Source organism: Rosa rugosa, chromosome 2, assembly GCF_958449725.1.
Source record: "Rosa rugosa chromosome 2, drRosRugo1.1, whole genome shotgun sequence".
Taxonomy (NCBI): domain Eukaryota; kingdom Viridiplantae; phylum Streptophyta; class Magnoliopsida; order Rosales; family Rosaceae; genus Rosa; species Rosa rugosa.
In genome coordinates this window covers 2,041,621-2,052,031 of record NC_084821.1, presented here as the reverse complement: position 1 = coordinate 2,052,031, position 10,411 = coordinate 2,041,621, and the positions used below count along the sequence as shown (strand labels likewise).

Here is a 10,411-nt window from a genome sequence, read left to right as displayed (position 1 = left end):
CTAGCTTCATCTCAACTCTTGTGAAGGCCGATATTAGCAAGAAATTTACCTAGTAAAAATTCCAAAAGCGACAATGATAAGTGCAGAGTAGGCACAATCATTAAATTTAAAATCACAACTTTACCAAGTCTATCCATGTAGACGACCTAAATCCTTATAAACTCCATGATGTCCATGAGGATAGCATTCCAAGACCTCATCAATTCAAACTCCTTGACAAAATATGCAAAGGAAAAAAGTTCAGACACTTGTAGATTTCCACTTTATGGCAAGTTTAAATGTTTATAGAAACTCCATAATGTGATGAACCCAAAGTCCCTCCTTATCTTAGCCTACATTTTCTTTGAATCTCAATGTTTGGTTTCCTAGCCCTTTAAAATCTGTACTATCTTACATGAAGATAACAAATTAACAACGTAGCCATAGTTAGTGTTAGCGTTAAACTTCATCTCTAATGGTTAACACCTACTAAAACAGCAATAAGTAGCCTCAGTATTATATCACCTCATACAACAACATTTAAGAAAATAATCAGATAAAAAGTTCCGATACAGATTCTCACCATATGGAAGGTTCAATGGTATACTTTGATCATATGTCAGCACCGAATTCCTTCCTCTGTTGGAGCATATCGCACATTTTCTGTGTTTTCTCAGCGTTTGGATTTTATACCATCCTACATATGAAGATAGTGACATATATAGCCATAATCAGATAATAGAAACTCAACTGTTGCTAATCATTGATACCAAGAAAAAACAGTTACCTTAGTTCGCAGTTCTTCTTCAATGTCAAGTGTCGGTCTGGCGAATTCGTCCACTGGATAGACATTACTCTGTTTGGTGCTGGAGGTATCACTTGCCTTGTTCTGAATTTTCAACGTCGTTCCTAGAGTAGGAGTCAGTCCTGAAGTTCAGGGGCGGATCTACACTATAAGTGGGGCGGGCTCAAGCCCGTCCGAGAATTTTGAGCCCAAAAAAAAAATTAGATGTATACATCTTTTTTTAGTTAGGTATTGTCCAGCACTCCAGCCCAAGCCCGTCCAGTTCACTCGACTAGTCGACTTCGAGTCTTCGACTACGCTCCAGCCTCCAGTTCGTCTAAGTGAGATCTCTCCTCGGCTCCTCGCCTCCTCCTGTCCTCCAGTCCTCCTCCTCCTCCAGCTCTGGGCTCTGGCTTTCTCGGCTAGTCGGCTTCTCCAGTCCAGCCTCCAGTTCGTCACTTCGTCTAATCGTCTCTCAGACTCTCACTTTCTCCTAGTCCTCGGCTGAGTCGGCTCCTCCTGTGCTCCAGTCCTCCTCCTCCTCTAAACTTCTACAGCTCTGGGCTCTGGCATCAAGTCCATCAACATCAATTTGGGGCAATGATTCAATGTAAGATTTTGTTTAATTGAATCAATCTAATTTGGGTCAATTTATAGGGTTTAAGGATTGATGTGAAATTCATGTTCATAGGTTGTATTGGATTGAAGATTTCGTGGATTGAAGAATGAAGAATGAAGGTTGCGGACTTGCGGTCAAATTCTCTTGGTTTGGAAATCTGGTATGCAGCGTTGAGCGTTCTCTCCTTCAGTCCTTCTCCTTGTTTTGCAAATCTGCAATTTATCGTTTTATTGTTTAATTGATGTGGGTTAAATGTGATGTGGGTAAGTGGGTTTAAATGTTTAATTGATGTGGGTTAGTGGGTAAGTGGGTTTGAAACTTTGAAAAATGTTTGATTAATTGTTCCAACTGCTGCAAGGTTAACATTGACAAAGTCTTGCAGCTCTGTCTCTGGAAGATTTGGTGCAGGAGAATATCATGAAGGAATTTAGCAACTGGATCATAGGTTTTAAGTGAATGGCAAAATCTTGAGTCTACTGCAATACTGAGGTGTTTTTTTCTATAATATATATATATATATATATATATATATATATATATATATATATATATATATATATATAATTTTTTTTTTGTTTAAGAAATCGAAGCCCGTCCAAGGTTTCAATCCTGGATCCGCCCCTGCTGAAGTTGATGGACCAATCCATTTACAAATTGGCCTTCATCCTCTGGCATTACTACGTGGACTCCACAGCTTCCCATCCCGCCGTCTTTGGAGATATCAAATTCAAACTCAACCAGACAGTTGGAAGGTGGCGGCAACCCACTCTCACTCAGCCGTTTTATTATAGTATCAAATGGCATATAGTACAACCACAACGGGCCCGCGGACAATCTCCCCAGGAAGTCCTTTTCGGATGCTTCAATGATGGATACACCGTTAATGTAGATTCTGAGTATATATTCTGAAATATACTCCCGTAAAAAAAGCCTCTAGAGCACAGAAAGCCAATCCTTTGCCCTCCCATTTCAAATTTTCAGGAAAATCAATTCTAAAGTTGCATACTTGAAGTCCTTTCTTATCGATATACGTGAGGCAGGTGAACCACTCCGGAAGTCCAATTTCGGTCAATCTCCAACTGGATTCCACTATCCCGAGTAGCCGTTCGTAGGCCCTAATACTTCCAGGAAACAAGACATGATACTCGGATTGCCGAAATGAGAAGAAGAGAGACAACAGAGCCGTTAACCTGGACTCATCCGGTAAATTCTTTTTCACCCCTGCCACGTCAAGAGCCAGATTGTGGTACAGTGCAGGGCATCTAAACAGGTTCATCCGAGGAGTCATTTTTGACTTTTTACCTTCCAAATTAATGTTTGATAATTGTGAAATTCTTTTCAATCTACTGCAGTAGCTCGCATCTAGGCCATATATTTCTCGCGGAAATTCTGTAATTTCTACAAGATAGCGGCAACTGTGAACTATTCAAATCGACGAATAACGGAGCATAGTGCTTGTCCTCTAAACCGGTCGATTCAGTTGAAAACTCCGACTTTGTTGGAAATGTACTCATACTACAGCAATCCGAGAGATCAAGAAGCTGTAGATATTGCAACTCAAAAATGTTGCACGACACATGTTCAAGAAGGTTGCAACCTGATAAAGTTAACTGTTCCTGCTTTTCGAGATATCCGATTGCTGATGAAGGCAATTCTTTGATTCTCGTTCTGCTTAGAATTTTAAAATACTCCCAAATTTGCTATTTTACTACAGTATCCCAAATCTCTTTATAAAAGAAAGCGGCTGTTGCCGTCTCTTCCCCCATCCCGTTTTTCCACGAGGAAGCGTGGCCAGTATCACTGCGTGCACTGTCATCTACCTAAGGCGTGCAGGCCTCCCTCCCTTGTTTCGTTGTGAAGCACGGTGCTTTGAAGGCAAATTCTTGTCAGACATGGGGGAGTCCAGTGATCGCTGGTCTCAGACCCTCATGATAAAGGTGTTGATGGCGGCAGTGTGCGGTGGGGAGGAGCTCGAGTGATTGGAGCTTGGCCTGCTTCATTTTGTTTTTGTTTTTGTTTTTGTGTCAGTGGGTGACGGGTGGGTTGAGGCGCAAGGGTTCTGATGGCCAAGAAGGGATTCGTTAGGGCAACTCCAACCATGGGATTCATTTGGGGGTGCTATTCTCATTTTAGCACCCCCTTGTTGCACTATTTATATAGGACTCAATTCTCATCTCCAACCATGGGGGGTGCTATTTTCACTATTCTTGACTAAAATATAATATGAGTATAATTTTGATGAATATTATATTAAAAATATGTTAATTTAATTAAATAAGGTAAAAAAAATAATTTAACATTTTATCATAATATTTAAAAATTATGATAATTTATTTAATGAATTTAAAAAAAGTTTTAAATTTTTTTTTTGTGTCGGCATATACGACAAAAGTGTCGGCACATACGACAAAAAATCTAACTATTTAGAAGATATTTTGATGTTTTGTGTCGGCATATATGCCAAACAGCCGAATTTCGATGTGATATCAGCGCCACGTGTCAATCTCTAATTGGCTGTCCAAATTACGGTCGAGTCTTTGTCTGCCACGTGTCATATCTTATCTAATGAAATGAACTCAATCCGTTCATAAATATGGGGTCATTATCATCCTCATCTCTCACAAATTCACAAACACTTCTCATATCCAAATCACACAAATCTTTCTTTCTTTTCCGTTTTGATTTTGTCAAACCATTTCTGCAATGAATCGTTTGACGAAATGGTTGCAGAAAGATCAAGAAGAGGCCGTCACGAGAAGCCGTCGACGAAACTTGATGATGTCTGCCGCTGCCTTGCAAATCCAAAATCTGGAAGATGAGGATTCACAATGGGGTGGTTCTTCAGAAGGTCGTACCTATAAGGCCAGGGATCGAGAGCTGATTGATCTTCGACTCAAAGCTCAATACTTCACGGATCCGTGCAGGTATGAACCAAACATTTTTCGCAGGCGATATAGAATGCAACCTTGGGTCTTTGACAAGATGATGCGCGACGTGGCCAACTACGACCCATATTTTGTTCAAACAAGAGATGCTTGTGGGAGACTCAGCTTATCCACTGAACAAAAGCTGACATGCGCCATGAGAATGCTCGCGTATGGCATCACAGCTGATTTCTGCGATGATTACCTAGATATTGCGAAGTCCACTGCCATTGAGATTTTTGAGCACTTCACAAAAGCAATCTGGAATGTGTACCATGAGACTTACCTCCGCCGACCAACACCGGCAGATTTGCGACGGCTGCTTGACAAAGCTGCAGAACGGGGATTCCCGGGGATGATCGGTAGCCTTGATTGTATGCATTGGCAATGGAAAAATTGTCCCACCGGATGGGCAGGGCAGTATACTGGCTACAAGGGGAAGCCCACAATCATCTTAGAGGCGGTGGCCTCCTACGATACTTGGATTTGGCATGCCTTCTTCGGACTTCCAGGTTCCATGAATGATATTAACGTCCTTGGATGTTCACCGTTGTTCAATGACGTATGCACCGGTGAAACCCCTGAAGTGAACTACCAGGTACATAATAGGTATTATCGTCAATGTTATTACCTAGTTGATGGCATATACCCTAAGTGGGGGTCCTTTGTACAAGCAATCCGAAACCCGAGGTCGCCGCAGACACAACATTTCACAAGGATGCAGGAAGCATACAGAAAAGATGTGGAGAGAGCATTTGGTATTCTCCAAGCTCGTTGGGCAATCATAAGAGGACCAGCTCGTGGGTGGAGTAAGGAGAACCTTCAATACATCATGATGACGTGCATTATCTTGCACAATATGATTGTTGAAGATGAGCATGATGAAGATGCAGCGCAGCCATTTGATCCGGATGATATCCCAACCAGACCAAGGAAAGCAGAGATATATAAGAGACCAGTAATGGACACCGATGTTGATCGCAATCCGCAACAACTAAATCAATTCTTGCGTCGTTATAGGGAGGTTAGATGTCCAGTGATGAATAAAAACCTCCAAGAAGATCTAGTCGATCACCTATGGACCATGAAGTTACAAGCTGATCAGAACCACCAGTGAGCATTTTTTTTTGTTTTGTGCTTTCAATAAGTGGCCATGTTGTCATGATAAGTGGTCATGGCCTACTTTGGTTGTATTGTTGTGTGGTATGCTTTTACTTTGTGTTGTGTGCTTTTTATTTGTGTGGTTTGCTTTTACTTTCCGTTGTGTGCTTTTTATTTGTGTGGTTTGCTTTATCATGAAAATAAAAGTTCAATGCTTTTTTACGAAGATGATATACTCAACATAAAAAATTTTATTATCATAAATTAAAACACAAACCATTCAAAGCAACTAACAATATTAATTACATCCAAGATGTCTCGCCAAGTGGATCATAAGTGGTCAATCCAGTGTTGTCTCCTTCAGGGGGTGTATGATACGCTCAAAGCAAGCGCATAATTTAACCCTGAAAACATCGTTAGTAGTATAAGCAAATAGGGATCGTTCTATTCCGGGGATTGAGGGTACACCTGTCATTGTCAAAAACAAATAAAGAATTAAAATAATAAAGTAAAAAGTATTATGTACAAAAATAAAATAAAGAATAAAAATATATACAAGTTAATATAAAAAGGGGGGTTTTGAGATTATAGAATTGGAATTAAAATTAAATGAAATAAAGAAAGTGTAAAAACACATATACAAGGGTGGAACACAAGAAACAAAGATCAAAACTACAATCATATGAATGAAATCCAATTACAATTCCTATAGTTGATTATCTATGTCATGAGAAATAAGTTGACCATGTGAAACATTCGAAGCAAATGATTTCCCATATTTTACTTTCCTTAAATATTTAATCTAAGTGAAAGCACCTAAATTAAACCTATTGAACATGCAATCATAGTCTAGAAAACTAGCTAATCAAGAACACATTCAATGCATGAAGAACAAAGAAAGGATGTCAACCAAAGTGCACAACCTAGTATGAAAAAGTCCATCTATTTGCAATCCTCCTTAATTGATTTCGACTTTTGTCCAAAGCCTTTACTACTTAAATCTAGCACCAATTACATGCATATATCCTAAGTTGGCCATCAAAGAACACATACATATAAAATTTTTCCATAATCCAAAATCAATTAAGCAATCTCACATAAGCAACATAAAAATCAACATAAAGAAATCACAATTTTTATTCAAACATAGAAATTGGGCTTAAACTTTGCCCTTAATGTTATTGTTAACTAGAAACAAATTCCTACGAAATTAAATAAGGAAAAAGAATGAATTACACCGTGAGTTGGAGATGGAGATGGAGTGCTTGAAACGTTGAAATCTTGAATCTTGGAAGCAAGCCTTCAAGGTGGACGATGGAGGATATGATATTCCCGGCTCCTTCTTCTTCTTCTTCTTCTTACTTGAAAACGCAGAATTTTGCAACTAGAGAATGGAGAGAAAAATGGAATGGAAATGGAGAGACAAAGAAGATGAAATGGATGAAGGAATGTGTTTAGAGTGAGAGGAGAAGGTGTTTATATAGGGAAGAAAAAGAAGAGTGAAATGATAAATGGAAGAAAAATAATGAAAGTGGTTTGTAAAATATGGAAAAGATGGAGTAATGATGAAATGAAAGCAAGGCATGAAGGTGTAGAAGTATGGAAGTGATGATGATCTATTGGAGCAGAAAAATATATCCAAGGAAAAAGAGAAAAGCATCTAGCTTTCTTCATGTGGGTAGGAAACTTGAACATGTGGTGTTGAGCTGTTTTTAGATCAGTTTCTGCCCCTTTATTCCTTCAATTATTTCTCCAACAAGCATTCCCAATTTCACTATGACCTCTTCATAAAAAATGTTCCATTATGAGTGTAGATCACCCTGGTAAAATTTCATATTTTTATTCCATGTGGTTGGGCCGAAAATGCTGCTGGACCTCTTACAGGTCCAGTTTTCCAGTTTTGCTTCTGCAGGAAATTGGGCTGACTGTTTGAAGGCCTTCCGCTCAATTCTAGCTCTGGCACTCTTCATAAGAAACGATCCTTAGGATGTCTAGAATGGATCTGGAAAGTTTCAGCTCATTTGAAGTTCATTTGGTCCGGCGGCCGCTCCTTCTTCCTTGCTTGGCTTGGTTTTTCCTAGCCGGAGTAGGAAAATGTGTAAAATTGACATTTTAGTACATTTCCATTTTTCTCCACCATTTATAGGTAAGTGTGGACCTAATGCTCATTTCACCATCATTTACTCCAATGTACCTAAGAAAATAGAAATTGAGTTAAAAATCGATTCGTTAAGGAATTAACTAAGCAAAATGTGAGGAATTAACTATTAAAATACCACATTAAAATGCTCCTATCAAATTCCCCCACACTTAGCTTTTGCTAGTCCCTTAGCAAAATCAAAAACTAACAAACCAAAAAGACTATGACACAAAACAAAGAAACCAACGAAAAAAAATGACTAAGTATGGAAACAAAAACACAAAGACTCAAAGAAACCAAAAACGTAAAACACAAAGCAAAACACAAAGAAAAAAAAAAAAAAAAACGTCACACATAAAAGAGTAAATTCAAAGACAAAGACCAAGATGTTGACATCACAAAGACCTCTATTGCCCTTTAACATATTGACTCAGAAATCTCTTACTTTCACAACACCAAGATTAGCACTCAACCAAGAATCAATGTTAAGCATTCGAGAGTTAATTAAAACATATGATCCACACATACACAAGTAGGACTTGGTTGTAACAATGGTGATGGGGTTTAGCTTAGCATGCTTCAGACAAGTATGATTCATATCCTCACAAGGTATATCCACTCTTTCTTCTCTCAGATCAAGGCAATGCTTAAAAGCTTATAATCACTCATTTATATGTGAGAGAACATATTTTAAGGCAGTCAAATAGCTCACATATATAAGAAACGAAAAGCACTTTGTGAATATAATTTTTTTTTCAAAAGATCTCATGAAGGATATCAACTACTTGCACGAATGGACCCAAGCCATAGGTTCAACTCTTGTAACTCATCTCCACATCAAAGGCTGTCCCATCTTAAGGATCAAGAAGGTCTTCTCAAAGGGTTGTAATGGGGCTAAGGCTCAAAGTTTTCAGAAATGAAAGGTATGGAATGTCAAAGTATCCTAAAAACCTAGCAGAGCTCATGCAGATGTAGAGAGACTTCTAGAAATCCACCAACTCAAAACGCCACACCCATAGAGGTAAAATAAAAGGGCTAATGTCTTCATGTTGGGCCCAACCTTCCTTCTAAACTTCCTTTGAACTCTAGTGAAATGGACAAAGGTCAAATTTTTCTGTAGTGGGCCTTCAATTCAAAGCAAACTCCAAAATCACTAAGTATGGGGGATGAAAGTCCATAAACATATATATTTTTTTTCTTTCTTTTTCTTTTTAGCCGTACACAATTTTTCTCTTTTCTTTTCATTTTTTCACGGCTTCAACATATCTTTTTCTTTATGGACAAGTCTATCCCCACACTTGAACTTTCACCTCTTCTCAATCTTCATCCTTAGCACCAAACCCATGTAGTATGTCTCAAAAGATAGCTCCACTAAGTTTTTAGAACAAAGGGTAGGATTATCACTATACTAAGGTTCAGGGGTTAAGGATTTTTAGGGTGATGAAAGAAAAGGCTTAATGTAGGCTCAAAGGGGTTTATCTAGGGGGGTCCCACGATGGGCACAAATGGGGACACAAGTTTATTTAGCAATGGTGGTAATTCCTAGAGAACCTCTATCCCTTCCAGAATCAGGGCCATGTATTGATATCACGTCTCAACAAGCACAAGAGCGAATTCTAGCATTCTCTAGTCAATTAAACTTAATCTATGGCAAGCAGTCAATCAAGATGAAAGAATAATGAGATCATCAAAACATCGCCAAGAAATTAAGAATATATTTTTCATTTCACTCCAAGAAAAAGGGACATGGTTCAATTATCTCACATGGATTTTATGAATCACAACTCATCTTAACATGCTCATATTCTGTACCAAGGTCATGCAATCCATATCCACTACAAGTGCATACATTTTTCATATATCTCAATTAACCAAAGAATACCATGTTAAAATCATCTCAATGTTGTGATCCTCTTTTAGCCTTAATTTCAGAGATATAAGCTCATCCTAGACAGTTAAAAGGGCATCCTATGACTCAAAAATAAAAACAAAGGACTAAGACTCAATAAATAAAATCAACGAAATTTTTTTAATTTTTGACATTTTTCGATTTTTTTGTATTTTCCAATATATATGACTCAAAATAAAAGACTCAAATATAAATCCCTTCCCCCACACTTAAATATTGCATTGTCCTCAATGTAATCAATCATAAGCATGCAATGAAACAAATAAGCATAGATAGAAGACATTTATGAAAATAAATCCTAAAATAAAAACAAAAGAGAAAAAATTAAAAAATAAAAAGAGATAGGGAAAGAGAAAGCAAATCTGTGTAGGCGGCTCCTCCACAGCTACGGTTGAAATGGGTTGCCTCCCATGCAGCGCTTAATGTTTAAAGTCTTTCAGCCTAGACTTGTACCTCCATTTACTCCTTTGGAGGAGCGGTATGCGGGCGAGTGGCAGCCTTCTTGCTGGTTTCAGCCTTCGGAGGAGGGTTCTGATGGAGTGACATAAATAAAAAAAAAACGGGGGAGGCAAGGTTCGAAACCTTAACCTGCTACACGAAACCTTTGTCCCCAACCACTGGAGCACAAGCTGTGCTTAATATAATGTGTACAAATTTTATACTTATTATGTCATAAACGAACATAATAAAAATAAACGAGAGGCGAGGTTCGAACCTCAGACCTCTTGTACACGAACTTTACACTCAACCACTCGAGCACGGCTGCTCACGTTATTATCCATACCAATCCTTTTATTTAAACCAACTGTTTCAACTGTTTCAACAATTCGGCACAAAACATCCAAGACTGTTGCAGAAACCCAGCCCAACTCATCCAAAACTGTTTCAGAAACTCGGCCCATCATGTCCAAAACTGTTTCTGAAACTCGGCCCATCAGGCCTCCACCCACAGCTA

The 10,411-nt window shown here is 38.5% G+C and overlaps 1 protein-coding gene, 1 long non-coding RNA gene and 1 pseudogene across 2 annotated transcripts; 2 read left to right on the top strand and 1 right to left on the bottom strand.

Moving 5' to 3' along the window:
• Nucleotides 1-953: 953 nt before the first annotated feature.
• Nucleotides 954-1,877, top strand: LOC133728068 (uncharacterized). Its single transcript, XR_009855598.1, has 3 exons — nt 954-1,373; nt 1,455-1,542; nt 1,765-1,877. It is a non-coding gene; the product is annotated as an uncharacterized LOC133728068 (long non-coding RNA).
• A 102-nt stretch (nt 1,878-1,979) lies between these two features.
• LOC133728065 (uncharacterized) lies at nt 1,980-3,276 on the bottom strand (annotated as a pseudogene).
• Nucleotides 3,277-4,085: 809 nt separating this feature from the next.
• Nucleotides 4,086-5,423, top strand: LOC133728059 (uncharacterized). The gene has a single exon (XM_062155481.1). It carries the CDS (start codon nt 4,086-4,088, stop codon nt 5,421-5,423), a length of 1,338 nt encoding a protein of 445 aa, XP_062011465.1.
• Nucleotides 5,424-10,411: the final 4,988 nt, after the last annotated feature.

Coding starts and splice junctions, on each gene's coding strand:
- LOC133728059 (XM_062155481.1), top strand. CDS start 4,086: ATGAATCGTTTGACGAAATGGTTGCAGAAAGATCAAGAAGAGGCCGTC.